The following is a 21,836-nucleotide window of genomic DNA, read 5'->3' as shown; positions in this document are numbered from 1 at the left end:
TAGTCACATGGAGCGAAGTGTCCTGGAGATGTTGTCAGAGAGCAGCTCCGCTCCGATTCTGCTGGGGTGTAATCCATCAGCGCGAAACAGCCTAGGACGCTCCCAGAAAAGATTCCAGTTATTAACAAATAGCAGTTTCTGTTCTTTACACCATGATATCAACCATTCATTTAAAGCAAAAAGTCTACTGAACCTTTCGTGTCCTCGTCGATACGTGGGCAGTGGTCCTGACACGACGATCGTCGCCGCGGGCGTTGTGCTGCGAACCGTCTCGATCAGGCTGCTGAAGTTCCTCTTCAGCGTCTCCGTCTGCCGCAGCGTGGTGTCGTTTACCCCGGCGTGAAGCACGACCGCTCTGGGGCTCTCGTCGGCCTTCAGGATAGCGGGTATCTGCGCAGAAACATCGAGAACACGAGCACCAGGCAAACAATGAGTGTGCACTTTACCTTCGGCTAACGTAGCACTTACGTGTCGGACGATGGAGTCTCCGATGATCACAGCGTCGCGTCCTGTCTCGCGGAGGGTAGCGAAGCGGTTCCGGATGGAGATGTCGAAGGCAGGAGGGGAGAAGTCGTCGCCCGGTACCCGGCTCGCGTCCTCCGCTGTGGATGCACCCAGGGTCCGTGGTGTCCCGGCGTCGCAGTGAAGGACATCTGGGAAGATCGCGTCCTGGGTGCACCGGGCCTGTGCAGAGAAACACACGGAGTAGACGTGGTGGGACTGTTAGCAGCACGCGGTATAATTACCCCAGACTTGTGAGCGTCAGCCCGGGATGATTTCAGCGCGGCTCTCCGCTCTCTCAGCTGGGCCTGCCTCACCTCCAGGTCGCGAATCTGCTTTCCCACGGCCTCGAGCTCTAGCTGCACAGAGTGGAGACATTCATCCGCCATTAAAGCACGTAACAGTGAGTACAGCAGTGGTAATGTGTGTGAATAGAGTATTAGCAATGTAAGCGCAGTTAGCTGCAACCACGCTTGCTGATGCTAACGGGCTAAAAGCTAATAGCGGACCCGGGAGATCAAAATAAAACTAGTGATAGCGAGGCGCTCTGATTGTTTTTGTTGCAGAATACAATAGAGGATATATTCACACGTTATATAAACGGAAACGATGATGTATAAAATTGATTTTTGAGTTAAAAATAGTCAATGAAAAGAATATAGTGACGGAGCTCAAACGCAGTACAGCCGCCAACAACAAACAGGAAGTGACGTGAATGAATCAGGAAGTGACGTGAATGTGTTTATGTGTTTTTACACATAAACACATTGCATTACACTAAATACACCTTATTTTTTAGCAATGTCATATGACCCCTTTAATATAAACTATAATAGTGTCTCAATGATACTAAAATAACACTCTTGCCCCAGCCTGTTTAACTAAATAAAAAAATCTGAGATACATCATGAGGGGGAAATCAAGTTGCACATTGCAACAGTACATCGACTATGTCATGGCTGATCAGTTCCCCCATGACCGTGGGGGTGATTGAAGAAGATGTAGACACCACCACACTGTGCCCACTCTCCATGTTCATTCCAGGGCATGTCTACCCAGAGAATGGCCCAGCACAAACACCCAGGCTCACCAAGAGCGAAAGCCAAGGCCCTCCAAAGACCCATTTTTTTTCTCCATGTTTAAAGAGGGGTGTTATCAGTCCTTGATTAACACCCGTAGAATAATTTTTGACTTGTCTGGTTTTACAGTGAGTTGCAAATGTAATTTTATGTTAACTTTAAGCATGTAAAGCTGTTACTGCATATAATGTTATTATGTCTTTATTTTCTCGCAGACATGGAGGATATGGATAATGAGAAAAGAGAGCTGAATGAAGCACATATAGCCGGTCTCCATCACTTCTATTCCAAACACCTGGATTTCCCTGATCATCAGGCCCTGCTCACACTTTTATCACAGGTAAACACAGAAGTTTTGACAGCTGACGCTTAGCAATGCCCTTCCTTACTGCTTTACTGATCAATCCTTCTTTAATAAATAACATGCCATCAGTTCACTCATGATTTGTCTACAGAGCAAATTTCATCATGCAACAGCAAGCAGGTCATTTGCAGAGGCTATGGATTAAAAATAATAATTTTGTAAATGTTGCCAATTTTCAAGTTTGAAAACTTCTGATTTAAGGGAGACATGGAATATAATCCACTTTATTATTGTAAATAGTTGTGTATAGATAATTGATTACAGAGTTGTTGTAGTTTTTGTTTTAATAACTCTTAAAAAGAAGTGTAGGGTGAGTTTTGTTTTTCTGTCGGATCATTTTATGGTTTTTTTTTTTTGTTTTGTTTTATTTTAGTTTTTTACCTCTGAGTTTGAATTCAACAAAATCAAATGTAATGTTTGTTTTGATTTTTTTTTAAATTATTATTATTTTTTGAATATTTTAATAAAAATACTTTTAAATAGTAAAAGACAATTTGATGAATAATGATGTGTGTGTCTAAATGGTCCTTGTTAATGTTTGGAGCACTAGAATAGATGAAATACATCCAGGAAAAATTATCAGGCCAGTACGGATATGAGATGTAGCCCGAAACAACAGAAAATAAAAATGCTTTTTGGAATATTACACATCATTCTACCTATGCCCCCCAAAACTGTGCACTTTATGAACATATTATAGTGACAATGAGACTAGATGTACTCTTTGGAGCATTTTGCAAAATATGTCTAAGCGAGCAACGGTAACCAAAGGGGTCTCTGCAAAGGGTCAGTTAATCACTTAATAGTCCAATTAAAGTAAACGCACAAGTAAAGCAATGATGCATGATGTGTTGTGTCTTATTTACACAGGTTCACTGTAATGGCTTTACTGTGGAGGATGAGGAACTCTCAAGCTTGGGTTTAGCAATTTTTCCAGAGTAAGCACAAGAAAACACATACACAATCTGTGTTACAAGACTGTTGGATGATGAATAATCATATATGCTGCTGTAATAGGGAACTTTAGATGGTCCAAGACTATTTCCAGCCTCTCTTGGACATGGTGTGTGAGCAGTCCTTAATGCTCATAAAAGTGTCCTGCTATTGTTAAAATATTAGCTTTGTTAGATATCTTATTTGCAATTGATACTAATGCTGGAGCTTTTGTTTCAATTCTACACCAACACACATACCAGATAGTTTCCCCATAAGTCTGAATGACTTGATTAGTTGGATCAGGTGTGTTTAATTAGGGTTGAATCTAAACTCTTCAGGGCTCCGGCCCTCCAGGAATTGAGTTTGAGACCCCTGCTTTAAAGAAAACAAAACCTGCTAAATGTTTGCTGCTGAATAATTTTTTGAAAGCTGGGATTCTTTGATTAATAAAAAATTAAAAACAGCATTACATCAAAATAGAATATTTTCTAACAATAGTTTTTATTACCACTTTTTACCAGTTTAACATGATTAACGGTAGTGTATATTGTTACAAAAGATTTCTATTTTGAAAAAATGCTGTTCTTTTTAACTTTTTATTCATCAAAGAATCCTGAAAAATATCACAGATTCCAAAAAAAATAATAAGCAGCAAAACTGTTTCCAACATTGATAATTCAGCATATTAGAATTATTTCTGAAGGATCATGTGACACTGAAGACTGGAGTATTGATGCTGAAAATTCATCTTTGCATCACAGGAATAAATTATATTTTAAAGTATAATAAAATAGAAAAACAATTATTTTAAACATTTATTTGAAAAGGGGCCATATACAATTTTAACATAAATGTTTCCATTTCATGCATTGTACCGAATTTAGCCTGTAGCTGGTTTTCATCAGTGGTCCCTTGGCAAGTAATCATAATCACAAATAAACATAAGAACAAAACAACAAACACATACAATAAAGTATTTCACAATATTACTGTTTTTAAGAATAAATGCAGTCATAATGAGCAGAATAGACTTCTTTAAAAAACATTACAAATCTTACTGATCCCAAACTTTTGAGCTGCAGTGCATTTTTTTTTAAAACACTCCATATTAGTCACTAATTAAATTATTATAAATTATTTTTTGTTATTATTAGTGATTATCGGTAATGGATTGATTATTTAAAAACAGATACTCACAGATACTCGTGTCTTTATTTTGTTTCAGAAATAAATTGATCTTGAAAATGGTTGCGTAAGTGCAGTATTGCATTTAAATCCAGTATCGCATGAGCTCTTAAGCATCTAGGCATAAAGTAATTGAATTAATCCCAGGAGCAGGATTAAAGACCTATGGAATTAACAATATAATTTCTACATTTTTACTTTTCTAAGAAAACATTGCTAATGCATTGAAATATTGTGCTGTGATATATATAAATTCCTGTTCATATTTCTGTTGACAAAACAAAAACTCTGTCAACAAACATTTTCATTAATTTCGTTAACAAAATGAACATTGGACAAGAAAGATAAAACAAAACATAAGGGGTGCTTCTCATTTCTTATTTGTGCATCTTCGTTTCCTTTCTTCACTAACTTTTCTCGCATCTTACCTCCATCCCTTAGGATGTGAGGGAAGGGTACACCAGTGTATGCTCTCTCATGACTCCTCAGGAAGCTTCCTTGATTCTCGTACCTCGCAGTGCAATTAGAGAATTGAGATGCCCTTCAAGATGGCTAAGTTTGATCGGTTTCTGGAACACATGCTGGAGGACGGAGCAAGGAAACAAGGAAGCATCAGTTTCAGTATTGAGGAGCACCCCGAGTAATTCTGGCAAAGATTATCAATATTATGGCATTGTTAAGGGATTGATTTTGTAGGTCTTAGAACCTAACACATCAAAAGAAATGAAGTAAAGCAAGACATTGGCCAAGCAAATAGCCATGGCAAAAAATTAGAAATTATGGAAAGCTTGCTGTTTGAGAAAAATAAGAATTGTCTCAACTTCCAGTGAGGTGGAATTTGAGAGGAATTGACCATACCTTATTGGCCATGCCTTAAGTTGCACGGGAACCAAACTGACATTAAAAAGGTAATACTTCAAAACTAGTTCAAAGCACATGCCCCTTAACCCCAAAAAGTGTAATTGTTTTTTTTTATGTGTGCCAGTGTAGCATTTTCACTACCTTGTATACTCTTTAAGCTCAGCTAATTACTTTGTCAACAAGGTTGTAACACTCTCCCGGTCCACTGTTTCACATTCAAAAAAAAAAGAAACTGATGAGAGAGAAAAACTAACTGGAGATGCAAAACTGGCAGATATATGTGATGACAAACACTTGTTTGAGGGAATTAAGAAACCTGTGCCAGCACCTCTAGTTCAAACAAGTAGAAATGTTTTCTCCTGTTCACATCCACATTCCCAACATTCTACCACTGGGTTACTGATTACAAACGATTATCTTATTACTTAAATTGGCACAAATAACCCCTGGCTTCCTTACCCAACAGTTTCAACCCAGCATTTGGGCTGAAAGTGTAATCCAACGTTTTGTGTTCTTAGAGAAATATCTTGGTATGTCTGAGTGGGGACATTTTTCTCCTTTACAGCCTTTTGTATTTCACATTTCTATTTTATTCCTTTACTAGCTCTCATAACTCTCTATGGTTCTTTCTAACAATACTTTTATCCACTTTTCACCTGCCACATTTCTGTATTGTTTTTCTGTTGCTCTCTCAGCATTGCCCTCTTGAACCACAGCTGCTGTCCCAACGTCATAGTCACATACAGGGGTATCAACGCTGAAGTACGGGCTGTGCAGAAAATCAGTCAAGGACAAGAGGTCAGTATGCCACTGTTCTCTTATAAGCATTAAAGTAGTGAAATGACTAACAAAATGTTCATTAACAGATTATTTCAGGGAACAAGAATTACAATGGTAACCATTATATTTCCTTTCTGTCGGTTATTTTTGATATTGTGTCAAAGATCCAACACTAGTGGTCTCTATAAATGCCAGAACTAGCTGAACTGCACTATAAATCTATGGTGGCTCAAATGCTGACAAGCATGGCATGTCAACCAACAAGTGCACTTCACCTCTTTGTAACCTTCCAACAACAAGGAAGCGTGGCCTCACTTTTACATCGCCTCTAGGAAACTTACCATTACAGTGGGAAGATATCACCTCAGCTGTTCATAGCCTTTTCTTCGAGTTTCAAAACAATTATATTTTTAACAACTGACCATACTTGTTTGAAGCTTGTGATTATGGAAAGGGTCGTTCCATTTTTGACAAGTGCTTGGTGCTTAGACGGTGTTCAGCCAATCACAATTCACTGGGTCAATTGGCCAATCAGAGCAGACTGCGCTGGATGGAAGGAGGGACTTTGTAGAAAAATAGAGAATGTAGGGCATAGAGGTCGTACAATAATGTACAGTATTTGAAAAAAGAATGTGTTTTTTGAACATTAAAGCATGTCAACATATTCTGTTACACAAAATACACAAAATAATGATGTTTGAAAAAGCATCATATGACCCCTTTAAAACGTCGATCAACAGCTCTTCATTGGTTGACGTTTTATTCCATAACGTTACAGTTTTGATGCTGTTTTATGTCTGATGAGATTACATTACATGTGGAAGCATCTATTATGTTTTTTTTTCTTCCCTTGTGTTTGGGGAATTCTGTACAGAAGAGGTGTAATAGCACCCCCTACCGTATAACAACGAAAACGTGGATTCACGGAGCACAGGTAGCTATAGCCTGTAGCTCAAATATAATTAGACTTTTTCATTTTAAGTGCATTTCTGAGAAGTACATGAAAAGTAGACTGAAATTATACTTTCCAATTTTTTGTTTAAAATTAGTATACTAATAGCACACTTGAATAAATATTTTCCGTAAGGGCAGCCAATGTGCATGGGCAGTCAGAAGCGTGAGTCTCAGGTTTCTATGGGAACCGGAGCTTCTAATGGCAGCTTCATGACGCAATGACTTTACCAATCAGTGATTGTCTGTTTTATTCAGATGGCAGGCCTATTCTGCCATATTGCGTGTTGCAGTTTCTCCTATTCAAAAGTAATGGAAGTGATTTGTATATCTGTAGTCTTTGACTTACCTTAAGGGAAGTAATACATAGGGAACTGTGGTGTGCTCCGCCTACTAGTGGAGCGACTGCCATACACGGAGACTGGTTACAGATCAGAGCTCTGTCCAGGGGACACGGGGTTCACATAAGGGAAACTGAACTGTGGAAGAATACACATATCGGACTGCCATAAAGGAGTTGCTACTTGAAGGACTAATCCAATACTAGGGTTTACCTTGAAAGGGTCATACCACAGGTAATGGGTCGGTTAATGAATTCCTCCACTGAACTCAAATGGGCTTAAGGAATAGGGTGGTTCAGGGTTCACCACTCAAGGGAAACTTTAACTGGACCTAAATAGTGCACAAGAAGCTGAGCAAGGCACCGAACCCCCAACTGCTCCCCGGGCACCATAGCAATATGGCTGCTCACTGTTCCGGGTGTGTGTTCACTACAGTGTGTTTGCACTTGGATGGGATAAATGCAGAGCACAGCACATGTTGTGGTCTCTAGGCATTTTTGGTTAAAGGGGTCACATGATGGGATTTAAGGTTTTCCTTTCTCTTTGGAGTGTTACAAGCTCTTGGCGCATAAAGAAGATTTGTAAAGTTGCAGAGTAAAGTCTCAAATCCAAAGATATATTCTTTATCAAAGTTGAGACTCTGCCACGGAATTCCCCCACATATCTCTCCAACGTCCAACCACTCTGCCGCAGCGCACACAGTTTGTCCTTAACCATCATTTTCATTCTGTAATGGATCTTGAATTCTGTCAGGCGGTAGTTGTTTTAGAAATGGTGCACGACGAAGGAGTGGAAGAAAAGGAGTCTTTTTTTAGTGAACATAAACCACATTTACCATTAAAGCATGGATACATCAAAAAGACTTAAAAGAACTAGCGATGACGAAACCCGATGGTGTTGTCACCTCACATCGGACCAAAAAGCTGTGCTGGAACACACCACACAGTCTACAGCCGACAGCAAATGGGCATTCTGTGCATGCGTGAGAGGAATGAGCAGTTCACATCAGCAGCTTTTAATAGTTATATATATATATATATATATATACATACATACATATATATATACATACATACATATATATATATATACACACACACACACACACACACATCATTCAAAAGGAGAAACTGAAGCAAAAGATTTTTTACCGCCTTCATTCACATGCTTGTTTTTATCATGTTCCCGTTAATTTATTCACTAAACTGAACATCCAATCAGAGCTCTCCCTCTCACCAATGGCCCCAATATTGAATTGGGCAAACTGACGCTGATGTGAGCCCAATCAGAGCCGCCGAGTGGAACACCAAACAAACTAGCCCAACAATTACTGAGCAATCATCGCATTGTTGTGTCCTGGGCTATCAACGTCAACTCAAGACAAAGAAGAAACAGAAACTGAGAGCTTATAAAGGAAAGTCAAGCTAAGGAGCAAATGAGATGATTAATATAAAACAGGTGGAAACTAATGAATGAAGATTAACATATAGGAACAGGGAATTAACTGAAATGACGACAGGTGGGAACTAATGCTGCGTTCCAGGCAAGTTTTTGAGCCAGTAAGTCACGATTTCAAACCACGACTCACGACTTTATAGCGTTCCAGGCAAGTCACGCCAAAATTCCTGAGCGCAAGCAATTGTAGCTAGATTATTAATTTTATTGCAATGTTATATTGTCCTAAAATCGTAACATGCACCACTTGCGTAAACACTGCATCCATAGGCAATATTATCCGTAGAGGCTGCCATTGTTGTTTCGCAGGCTATGTGACGTCAGAGTTCGCAACTCGCAGTACATCTATCTAGTACGAGTTCACGGGTGGGAAGTCATGGGTTTGACTGCTGTTCCAGTGCACTTTCACGGGTAGAAAGTTGGAAAAACACGGGTTACGGGTTGCCTGGAACGCGGCATAAATCACTTAACCACCATTTTTCTTCATTGCCCCAAAGTAAGCAAATGTTAACATTTTATTTTATGTTAATTATTTTATTTCTTTAGCGTGTTTTTTTTTTTTTTTCTTTAATGTGGGATGGCAGTTCCTAAATTAGATTGTTTTAGCTCAAATTAGGTTGTCAATGGCAAAAAATTTTCTTCTTCTTTTTTTGGATGAACTTGCGTGAAGTGTTATTCACGAAATTAATATTGTTTTTTACTTCATGAGAAAAAAACAAACTTTGTTTAAATAGTATTCTATTAAATATAAAGTACTTGTATTAAACTTAGTTGAACTGAATTTCACTGAGCCAACATAACAAATTTAAACAGTCATTTTAAACTTTTTCAAGTTGTTTTTTTTTACATTGTAATGTGGTCATATGCTTCATGAGTGACCATGCTTTTGGATTACCCAGCATGCCCAAAGTCAATAGCAGGTAAAACTGATATTGTCATGAACTTGTCTAGAACATGAATTGAAGTTACTGACAGCTTTCTCTGTACTTGTTCTGTGTATGCACAGATATATACCAGCTACATAGACCTGCTGTACCCTACAGAGGACAGGATCGAGAAACTCCGAGACATCTACTACTTCAGCTGTGACTGCAAAGAGTGCACAACCAAATCCATGGTGTGTGGAATGGATGGAATCTATTTTGTTGCATTTGGGAAAATTTGTCTTTGACCCATTTACACAGCAGCCAGATACACAATAAACAACAAAAAACATAAAATAACGTAAAATAACATAAATAATAGCAATAGTTAAAATAAAATACATGCTATAGCTCAAGAAGATTTTAAAAAGCAAGTAAAGATAGTTAAGACATTTACATTATTAGAAAAAATATATATATTTAAAATAAACAGTTATTTTGCACTTTCTTATAAAAATAAATTTTATTAAATAATCCTGAAAAAAAGTTATCATGGTTTTCACAAAAATATTAAGCTCAACTTCTCAACTGTTTTCAACATTGATAATACTATTTTGAGCACCAGTTCCTTATATTTGAATGATTTCTGAAGGATCATGTGACACTGAAATGTAATGACTTTAATGGCTGATGAAAATTACTGAGCCCGTATTCATAAAGAATCTTAATGGAAAAAGTAGCTCCTAGTGACAAAATTCTAAGAAAATTCTTAGAAATGTGGGCGTTTACTCTCTTAAAATTAAAGAAAAAATCCTAGTAAAGAAAAAAGTAATTCAGAAAGCATCTTCACCCTTAAAAGAGCTCTTAATGTCTAAACATTTTAGGAGTACTGACAAGGACTGTTTGTGTGCCTGAGTGTGCACTGGTTTGGGTGGTTTGTGAGGACACAAATTTGTATAATGACGTGTATGCCATAGATATTACAATATGATGGTGGTTTATGAGGACACTTCCTGTGTCCCCGTAATTCAAAAGGCTTAAAAACATACTAAATTGTGTTTTTTTGAAAATCAAAAAATGCACAAAGTTTTCTGTCATGGATAAGTTTAGGCATAGGGCGATAGAAAAAAACAGTTCGTGCAGTTTAAAAACCATTACACTTATGGAGAGTCCCTGTAAACCACCAATACCAACGTGTGTGTGTGTGTGTGTTGGTTTTGGTGGATTACAAGGTCATTTCTCCAATTTACGTACCAACACGATAAGGACATTTGGTATTATAAGGATTAACACTATAACTAACACTACTAAAAACCTAATTTAATCAGAACCTCAAGAAATCTAATTCAAATGTCTGACTGAGGATGCCTCATCTACCTTAAAGTAAAAATGTGTTTTCATCACATGTACAAGAGAAAGCTTTTAGTAAATTACTTACGGTTTTGTTTTATAATATTATTATAATATAACATGTAGATTATATAATTTTTGTGGTTTTGTAGGATATGGAGAAGATGAAGGTGCGGAAACTGAGTGATGAAATCAGTCAAAAGGAGATCAGGGATATGGTGTTTTATGCTCGGAATGCCATGGAAGACTTCCGCAGGGCCAAACTTGAGAAAAATATCCTTTTTTGACCCTTTTTACTTCTTGAAGTGTGCAAATTTGATTGCATAATTGCAGTGCTGCTTAATTGCATCATTCATAAATCTGTCATTACAGTACTGAGGTATCCAAAATATTAATCATTGTATAAATCTGGTATTTTTTTTATTTTTTAATGTTTGCTAAGTAAAGCATCACTATTATTACTGCCTTCTGGGTTGTGATTTAGTAGTGATTTAAACAAACCTGTCACTTGTTTTAAAAACCTCAGTGTCTCAAATTATGTTGCTTTTTGAAGAGAAGTGTTGCTTTAATTTGTCCAAAGCCATATCTTGAGACCAAAATCTTAAATGAATATAGCCACTTAGATCAGGTTTGCAACACCTTAGTAACCACCCAGAACACCTTAGCCCACCACTGATGTTATTTAGTCAAAGGTCATTAAATAATTTGAAGCTTAAATCAAATGTTTATTGAATCTTGACTCGTTCACGTCCCGCTGAGCTGCTAGAGATGTGTGAGCTCAGCATTGATAAGATGAGCGCAGTGTTTGATGACACTAACATCTACATCCTTCATATGATGTACCAGGCCATGGGCATCTGTCTTTTCATGGAGAATTATGATGGAGCGGTTAGATATGGAGAAAAAGTCATGAAGCCATACACGTAAGAACACACACATTCTCATGTTTATATTATGGTACATGAATTATGTAATATTTGTGCATATACCAATATATTAATGTCTTCTTTTTATCTGTAGTGTCCTTTACCCAGCATACTCTTTAAATATTGCATCAATGTATCTAAAGATGGGCAGACTCTACATGGCTCTGGACAGGAAGTCCACTGGCATAAGTGCACTTCAAAAGGTACAAACTCCCCCACAACTAACTTGTCATTCCAAACATGTATGGCTCTCTTGTGGAAGACTTTAAATGTAGTGCACAAATCTAAACTATTTGGAGCATGACATCCCCAGTCCCTTTTCTCTTTCATTGTGTGGAAGTTTTTTTGTGTTGCATGGGAGAAAGTGTAGACAGTCTGAAATTGTTGTGGTGCAAGGTGATATGTCAAGGGTTGTGGCCAATGTCAACACTGTGTTATATGGGTTTGCAATTACATGAACGTAAATGTGAGAATAAGTGATTTATACTATGGCTTTTGAAATATAACAACAGAAACTATAAATCTCTATTTAGAATATCCAGATTCCACCCAAAGTCACAAAACTGGAATGTTGCATAAAATAGCACTGTTTGCATCCAATAAGTCATAGAGAACAAAATCATCACTTCCTGATAAACTGGCACTAAATATCACTAAGAAAAGTAGGAGAGGCCATTAAATATAATAATTTCCATATGTAATAAATTAAATGCACCTCAGAGCAAGCAGATGAAACACAATAAATGTGGTCATTGCTTTTGAAGGATGAGGCCTGCTGTTTGGGAACACAGTCGTGTAAGTCAGGTCTGGGAGTCAATTATACAGAAATACTTAATTATAGATCTGCTCGGGCATTTCAGAATGACCATAATAACATTTCAGATGCTGTGTAATGAGTTTGGTTCACTGGTTAGTCAGGTTTTTTAATCTACAGCTTTAATGTGCTAATTGCTTCCCAGATTTTTTCTTTTTCTTTATTTTTCCTTTACTACTCTGTAAATGCCAGAAGTGTGTGATAATTCTGTTTGTGTTACAGGCATTGGCCATCATGGAGGTTGTTCATGGAAAGGACCACACATATGTTACAGAGCTTAAACGGGAAATAAGAGGAGAATAATGTAAATAGTGTGTACTGTTTCAGACTGTACTTCAATTTCACTTTATGGAGAGACTTCTGCATCTTCAGTAACATGCTTAAGAGGCTGATAAAGTATTTCTGTAAAAGATATAACTCTAAAAAGAAAGAAGTGCAAGTGTAACAAGTGTGCAAAAATGGAAAACAAAATAAGTAATTCATATAATTTAAGCAGCTGGGCAAGTAGAACAGTAAGAGCAGATAAACAGAAAAATAAAGAAAATATACCATAATTATACAATTGAGCAGACATCAATACACAACAGAAATCACAGAGAAATGAATGGAGGGACAGGTACAAGGAGAATTCCATCAGGAAGCAAAAGAAAAGAGACTTATTTTAGGACCACTATCATCAACATGATTGATACTTATCATACAGTTCGGGTGAAGTGAAATGACGTCCCAAACTCAGAATTTGTGCTCTACATTTAACCCATCCAAGTGCGCACACACACAGAAGTGTATAGTGAACACACACCCAGAGGAGTGGGCAGCCATATTACTGCAGCGCCCAGGGAGCAGTTCAGTTCATTGCCTTGCTAAAGGGTCTCACCTAAGTCTGGTATTGAGGGTGGAAGAGAGCTCTTATTATTCACTCCCCCCACGGACAATTCCTGCTCGACCTGAGAACCAAACACGCAACCTTTGGGCTACAAGGCCGACTCTCCAACCATTAGGCCACAGCTGCCCCAGTCTGCAATGTGGATTTGGCATCAATACCCCCCCCCCCCCAACCCCCCATCATATTCCTATAGGTAGATGTGGATCAGCTGAGAGTCAGCCGATTCGAGCTTGACTCACGCGACCTGCCAGGACTAACACTATACACTTAATGTCTTAAACAGCTATGCTTCAAATCAGCACCACACACAATATATACTGTGTACAAAGAGTGAAACGACTATAGGAAATTTACTTAACCAATCAAATTTGAGGACCGGAACTATTTTCTGTATAAATAGTCTATGCATTAATTTCATTTTTTATTACAAATGCCAGTTGTTTGAGAATATTAAATACATAATGAATCAATTCTGTTTTATATTGGTGAATGCTTACTATTTGCCTGTTTCTGTTTGTGAATATATTTCCCAAAAGTAATAAACAGATGAATTATGTCTTCTTCTTTTTTTCTGTTTTTTTTTTTTTTTTGCTGAGTGTTCTGGCGTATCATATTTTTGATTTTTAACAATGGATCTGCAAAGGACGGCACACAGGGAGAATAAATAGGAGACAACATGCACCCTATTAAGTCTACTTGTAGGCAACATGAAACCTGTGCAGTGAAGAATTCTGTTAATTCCTTACATGGTGGCATCATAAACAGATTTGTATCAGAATCTTGCCTGAAACAGATAACTTATCCAGGCCCAAAAAAGCCACTGGCATGTGTAGAACTGAAACTGTCATCCAGAGAGCATAGACTCATCCCCAGGACTGCAGCTTAAACCACCTCAAGCAGACAGGCTGGAAAAACATCTTGTAGAAAGGGTGGTATGGGAGGTACAATCAGTTATTTGTATGTAATGGAAATATGAATTGTATGCATTCCATGGGCATCTGAAATTATAATGCGTGGAGGCTGAAAATCATCCTCATCCACTGGTGTGTTCTCATTTGGCATGGCCTATACTGAGGATTATAAAGGCTGTAGAATACATTTTATTTCTACTATTTCTGATAAGAAGATAGCAAAATGTATCAATAGTAAATGCTTAGAAATGTCAGTCTGCAGAAGATTTTTCTTCTTTGTCTGCAGAGAGCCAGTCACTGATGATGTACAATGCCTTTGAACTCACCACAGGGCTGAACCATGTTGATAAGGCTAACAAATGAGTTAAAGTCAAGGATCGGCCAGGCTCTGACATCACCCAGTCACAACTCTTACCCTCACCCGATTACTAACCAGCCACACCTGCACCATATTAAGTCTGCTACTTAAGTATACACCTTGTCATCTCGTGAAAATTGGACTACTTACCTGATCTCCAGCAACAAACTCCAGCGAATATCTTCTGCACCTGCAATGTAATAAAAAGTCCTGTTATTATTCTCGTTGCTCATTCCAAACATCAACATTCATTGAACTTCTTACTTGCCTTCCATTTCCCGTATTGCTCAAAATGTTTAGACTCTTGCTTGCTTCTTCAATCTAAGTCCATATTCCATAACAATGTCACTCTGCCATCTTGTTATCATGCTTTTGCTGGTGGTCCTGAGTCAGGTGCACTCAGTGAATCTAAGTCTGATAGTCCTGATGTTCGCTGGACAAACAGATTAGTTGATTATAATATAAATTCTGCTACAGTTACTAATAGCAGCTGAGGTAAATAATTGTAATTCATTGAAATTATTTATATACATTTCCCTTTTGAGCTAATTTGCTACAACATGTTGATTCTATGTTCTTTGTGTGTCAATAATGCAAAATGAAAGTTAAAGGCAGTTCATTATTGAATTCAGTGATGTTATCATTCAGTTCAGTTTAAATAGTATTTATGCAATAGATAAAGGGTTAGTTCACCGAAAAATTAAAATTATGTCATTAATAACTCACCCTTATGTCGTTCCAAACCCGTAAGACTTCCGTTCATCTTCGGAACACAGTTTAAGATATTTTAGATTTAGTCCGAGAGCTCTCAGTCCCTCCATTGAAAATGTGTGTTCGCGAACCGGATATCATTGAACTGTTGTGTTTTGAACTCGCTCACAACAGACACGGAAGAGAAGACAATGCTGAATAAAGTCGTAGTTTTTGCTATTTTTGTACCAAAATGTGTTCGATGCTTCAAAAAATTCTAACTGACTGTTTGATGTCACATGGACTACTTTGATTATGTTTTTCTTACCTTCCTGGACATGGACAGTATACCGTTCACACAGCTTCAATGGAGGGACTATATTTGGTGCTGAATGGACTACTAATGTGTCTGCTGAGTTTAAAGAGACATGTCGACGATTGAGTGTCGACATTTATGACAAATTTCAGTGTGCTGCATCAATCAAGCACAAACTGTCTGCTGAAATAAACCTCAGCCTACCTATCAATCAGCAGATGACAGCAGGGAAACGTGCACATTCAGTTAACCTTGGAGATGAGAGAGAGGCGTAGGGATACACGCTTGTACGAAACGGAAGCTTATTCCTCAACGGTCTTATCCCAGATTGCGCTGACCATTGAGATGTCACTAAAATACAAACAAAATGAGTTGGAACTGAAAATGTTCACAGATAAACTGTGGAAAGATAAGACGTCTAAAAAAAATAATAAAACAAAAAATTAGGATGCAAGCAATAGACTTTAAATGTTATATAAAGTCAATATACTGTTTATCCTAACTTCTAATGTGGACAAAAATAATTGTTTTCCACTGATAGTCATGCAAAAGTAGCCATGTATTCTAATTATTAATTTATGTTAGCAACATATAGTGTTATTTTAATTTACATGCTTACAGATTAATATACTGTAGATGTTTCACAAGTTTTCTGTGGCAAGGCTCTACGAGGCATGACAGTCTTTCTGCTGCAAGAATAGTCTTATGGGAATGCTACCGGAAAGCTCGCTTCCTGAGTGTCTACCACACTATGAGACAATGTCTACAAAGCCTGATTTTATATATATATATATATATATATATATATATATATATATATATATATATATATATATATATACACACACACACACGCACACTTTTTTTTCAGACATAAAAGTATGTATTTTTGTAAAGCTGCTTTGAAATTGTGAATTGTGAAAAATACTATGCACATAAATTTGACTCAACTTAATGCATTCTGCCAAAGCCAACCATAACACTCTTTTAAATGTTTTAAAATCTCACCCTTTCATTTGTGTTTGTTCAACAGTGTTGATGATATATAGATTTTACTCAACATAATTAAATATTTCTCTGTTACAGTCCTTCCTATTGATTTCCTCTGATTTGTCAACTTTGACCACAGACAGCCAATGAGTGCCTCTTCTTGACCACTCATCAAATGAAGGCCAGTTTTTTTTTTTTTTTTTTTTTTTAGATTGTTTATCTGATTAGGTCACCAAAATTTATAAAAATGCAAATGACTGAAATTTATGGCGCTTTTCCATTACCAGTACCAGCTCGACTCGGCTCGCCTCGGCTCGGCTCGGCTCGGCTCGGCTCGCTTTTCGCTCCGTTTTCCATTGCAGATAGTACCTCCACAATAGTACCTGGTTGTCATAGCGACGCTGCAGGAAACTGCCGTGACGTAATCTTCTACGCGACACACACCCGCTACCCACACACACAGGACAATGGAGGAAATCGAGTGCATGTTGTTTTTGATCCTTGGGATGTGGCTGTTTCTCACAGCAAGAAGACAAACGTTGTTTCAGGAGAGGCTGAGGGCAGCAAAACGAAACACTACTGAAAAAACTATCTGGATACTATTGCTGGCGCGTGTAATGATGACGCAGTGAATAGTGACGATTCTCTCTGACCAATCAGCAGTCTGCTGTGTTTTCACGTCACATTATAGTATCGCCTCAGCTCGCTTGGAACCTCGCCGGAGGTGGTACGAAAAAAAGTACCTGGAAGCCGGTACAGGTACAACTTTTACACAGTGGAAAACCAAACAGAGCCGAGTCGAGGCGAGCCGAGGCGAGCTGGTACTGTGTAGTGGAAAAGCGCCATTATTGGGGGCTAAAGCAGACAATTTGGATTTGTTGGTTTGTGACTTGAGGTCTAAAGTGCTCAAAACTATCTGAGCACAGCGTCCTCAAGAGTAGTGGGTCATTGTGAAGGCGGGTTCAGCTATAAAAGTGATTTTCATGTAACATATTCCCAGAGCAAAGCCAGATTGCTCCAAATATAATCAGCAAAGCTTTTAACACTGCTTGTTGTGACAGTCCAGCTTCAGTTTGAGTGATTTGAACAATGTGCTGCATGACTACTCCAGGCCCTTTTTACTGTGTCCTTGCATCATGGCAAATTGAATACTGTTTCTGGGGCCAAGACTCAATTTTAAGTGAGAATACTCTCAACAGCCGTTTATGCTTTTAAAAATTCACAGTGTACACAACAGACTCTGGACTCTCTTACTCGTCTTAATCAATAGTGAATACAGTATACAGTATGTTCCCTATTCTAAAGTGTTACCAAATCAACTTTACTGTGCATTGCAATGGATTCAACTGAAAATGAATTTGGATAAAAAATAAAATTTTACTTTGCTGATATATATCCCCCAACTCTCAGCTGATCCAGAGTTAATAAGCAGCTTCAACATATGCAGATTTGACAAGCTCAAACCATTGACCTTTTCCCATGAAGACAAGGTGAAGAAGGATATGAGGAGAGTAATGTCATTGGGAGAATATACTAGCCTTTCTCCTGCTGCTTCTTATGCTATGTGTTTAATTGGAAACAGGTGCCTTCAGTTCATGGTTATTTAATATTTCCCATGGCATCAGTGACGGGCTCACAGAAGGCCCTCCAGTATGTAATCAACTAAAGCTCTTTTGATATTATGAGATAATACATTGAAACAAACTACATACAAACTACATAACAAACCTACATAAACTACCGTTCAAAAGGGTTTTATTTTATTTATTTATTTTTACTCTTCACTGTTTCTTTTGGTCACTTGCATATTTCTGCTGCCCTGGACTAAAAGTCATCTTGGGCAATCCTGACACGAACTGCCTAACAGTAACACACCCTAACCGGGAAGGCGTGGCCTAGTGGTTAGAGAGTTTGTCTCCTAACCCTAGAGTTGTTGGTTTGAGTCTTGGGCCATCAATACTACGACTGAGGTGCCCTTGAGCACCGAACCCCCAACTGCTCCCCAGGCACTGCAGCATAAATGGCTGCCCACTGGGTGTGTGTTCACAGTGTGAGTGTGTGTTCACTGCTCTGTGTGTGTGCACTTTGGATAGGTTAAATGAAGAGCACGAATTCTGAGAATGGGTCCCCATACTTGGCTGAATGTCAGTTCACTCAATCAGTCAAGACACCTTTATTTATATAGCGCTTTAAACAAAATACATTGTGTCAAAGCAACTGAACAAAATTCATTAGGAAAACAGTGTCAATAATGCAGAATGACAATTATAGGCAGTTCATCATTGAATTCAGTGATGTCATCTCTGTTCAGTTTAAATAATGTCTGTGCATTTATTTGCAATCAAGTCAACGATATCGCTGTAGATGAAGTGACCCCAACTAAGCAAGCCAGAGTCGACAGCGGCAAGGAACCGAAACTCCATTGGTGACAAAATGGAGAAAAAAACCTTGGGAGAAACCAGGCTCAGTTGGGGGGCCAGTTCTCCTCTCACCAGACGAAACCAGTAGTTCAATTCCAGGCTGCAGCAAAGTCAGATTGTGCAGAAGAATCATCTGTTTCCTGTGGTCTTGTCCTGGTGCTCCTCTGAGACAAGGTCTTTACAGGGGATCTGTATCTGGGGCTCTAGTTGTCCTGGTCTCCACTGTCTTTCAGGGATATAGAGGTCCTTTCTAGGTGCTGATCCAGCATCTGGTCTGGATACGTACTGGATCCGGGTGACTGCAGTGACCCTCTGATCTGGACACAGACTGGATCTGGTGGCTACGGTGACCTCGGAATAAGAGAGAAACAGACTAATATTAGCGTAGATGCCATTCTTCTAATGATGTAGCAAGTGCATCGGGTGGTATGGGAAGTGTTCCCAGTCCCGGTTTACCTAATTAATGCAGCCTAAAAATTAGGCTTATCTAATTAATGCAGCCTAAAAATCCTTTAACGGATTTGGATATTAAAAGCATATTAGTATGTTATGTGTAAACCAGGTTAAAGAGATGGGTCTTTAATCTAGATTTAAACTGCAAGAGTGTGTCTTATTAGTTAGTGCAGAGTTTAGGCGCCAAATAGAAAAAAGGATCTGCCGCCCGCAGTTGAGAGTTTTGAGAACGTAGCAGACGTAGAGGATTATAATGTAAAAGGAGCTCATTCAAATACTGAGGTGCTAAACCATTTAGGGTTTTATAAGTAATAAGCAATATTTTAAAATATATACTGTACAGTCCTCCAAAATCCCTCTGTAACCAGCAGAGCTCAGTAGATTACTAACAAAATGTAGTCTGTTACTAATTACAGATCACATGATGAAAGGTTACTCATTTTAGGTGATGTATTCAGACTACTTTTTTGATAATTTTTTTTTTTTAAATCAAACTTATTTTAAACTTCCCATTAAACGTACCATATTGATATATAAAAAGGGAAAGAAAATATATATTTAACTTTATATATCAGCATCATAAAATGCATTAAACAATACATTAATGAGTTGATAGTGAGTGAATCATATGGAAGAAGATTAGGTCCAAGCAATTATAAAAAATAAAACCATCTCAAGATTAAAGTTGTTAAATTTCGAGAGAAAAAAAAAAAAAATTCAAGAAAAAAAGTCTAGATAAAATGTTGAGATAAAACTCATTAAATTTCGATAATAAAGTCATTATGTTTAGAGAAAAAAGTCTGTAGTGGCAGAGGTTGGAGAGTAATGGACTAGTATATAATAAACATGTGTTTAAAGGGGTCATATGATGTGATTTAAATTTTTCCTTTCTTTTTGGAGTGCTGCTCAACAACACTGATGTGGAAGACATTGTGCAACAACAATCAGTTAGAATAGTTTTCAATAAACAAATTAATATTTACAGTGGATTTACTGTAGTAACACTAAACCTACCTAATTAATACATTATTATTAAACAGTCATTAAACAATAGATTTTTTTCCTCAAAATTTAACAAGTTTTTGTCACGGTTCATGAATGCACCGTCTCCTGCTTGTCTCATGTTACGTCATCTTGATTGTTTCATGTGGGTGGGCAGCTGCAGCTCATTCCACCAGCCCACTTAATGCCCTGTCTTTCATGTCTTGTTTGTCAGATCATTGTTCGAGGTCCTCCGTGCTTCTTGTCTGTGTTCCACCAGCTCTGCTTCATTGTGTCTTGTTCCTGTTCGGTCGCTTTTGGATTTACCAGTCATCATACGGATTCCTCACCACCACCTCCACCACCACCACCAGCACACTCAATCACCTCCTCACCTGTCTGTGCTGCCATTGAGGTCCCTGCGTCACCCACCATCATCGAGCCTGACGATACTTCTCTTAATAAACATCCATTACTCGCAACTGCTTCCTGTCCTTACTCCAGCCGTGACAAAACGATCTGACCACCCATGGAAGCAGCATGTAACCCATCAACAGCATTGGAAGAGATCCTCAGCGCCAGTGCTCGAAGGATGGACTCCCAGGAACGGAATCTTAAAGACACTGGTCGCGCTGTTCAGGTTTTGGTGGCACAGGTGTCCGAGCTCACCCAGCAACTACAGCTTGTACGAGCTCCCACTGCGCTGCTCACACCGCCCGTTCCTCCCACACCACCGGAGACCCCCTCCCAGCCGGAACCACGCCTCCCCATTCCAGAGACCTACTCGGGTGAGCCGAATTTCTATAGAGCTTAGAGAGGCGGAGGTCCCTGGGTCTGTGCCTCTACTGCGGGGGGACCGGTCATCACGCTTACATCTGTCCGGTAAAAGGCCAAGCCTGGTAGTAAGTATGAGGTTACTATCGGGTGGGATCTCCACCGAGAAGACCTCATCATCATCTACGCTCCCCCCGGTAAGACTAAGATGGTCAGCACAGACTCACGACTGTCAAGCACTTCTGGACTCTGGGGCTGAAGGTAACTTCATGGACAATGCCCTAGCACGCAGACTTCAGATTCCCCTCAGACCCCTCACGCACCACATCACGGTTCACGCCCTCAATGGACAGAGACTGCCGGCAGGGCCGGCTTTGCCGACAGGCGACACAGGCGGCCGCCTGGGGCGCCATCTGCTGGACGGGGCGAAAAATTGCAGAATTAAAAAAAAAAAAAAGTTAATTAAATGTATGTATCGTATTATGAAATTTGCGCACACGCTGTACACTTTTACTGTGCACTGTCCACACACTGCTTGTATTTGTCCATTTCTTTTACTAGATTTACAATCCTAGTCACTCTGATCTTAATGCTTCTCTATTGTTTTCTACTGTATCCTTCAGGTTGTTGTTTTTAAAGAGTTGTTGTGTG

The 21,836-nt window shown here is 38.6% G+C and overlaps 1 protein-coding gene across 1 annotated transcript in view; it reads left to right on the top strand.

Moving 5' to 3' along the window:
• The window catches only part of smyd2b (SET and MYND domain containing 2b), a 42,375-nt gene extending 29,482 nt beyond the window's left edge, over positions 1-12,893 (top strand). The window contains exons 5-12 of the mRNA XM_059499150.1: positions 1,796-1,920; positions 2,815-2,882; positions 5,622-5,724; positions 9,460-9,570; positions 10,819-10,939; positions 11,415-11,589; positions 11,687-11,795; positions 12,629-12,893. Coding sequence (XP_059355133.1) covers positions 1,796-1,920; positions 2,815-2,882; positions 5,622-5,724; positions 9,460-9,570; positions 10,819-10,939; positions 11,415-11,589; positions 11,687-11,795; positions 12,629-12,709 — 893 coding nt within the window. The 3' untranslated portion in view covers positions 12,710-12,893. The remainder of the gene's footprint in view (positions 1-1,795; positions 1,921-2,814; positions 2,883-5,621; positions 5,725-9,459; positions 9,571-10,818; positions 10,940-11,414; positions 11,590-11,686; positions 11,796-12,628) is intronic.
• Positions 12,894-21,836: the final 8,943 nt, after the last annotated feature.

The sequence above is a fragment of the Carassius carassius genome, chromosome 18 (genome assembly GCF_963082965.1).
Source record: "Carassius carassius chromosome 18, fCarCar2.1, whole genome shotgun sequence".
Taxonomy (NCBI): Eukaryota; Metazoa; Chordata; class Actinopteri; order Cypriniformes; family Cyprinidae; genus Carassius; species Carassius carassius.
This window is presented reverse-complemented; position numbering and strand designations above follow the sequence as displayed.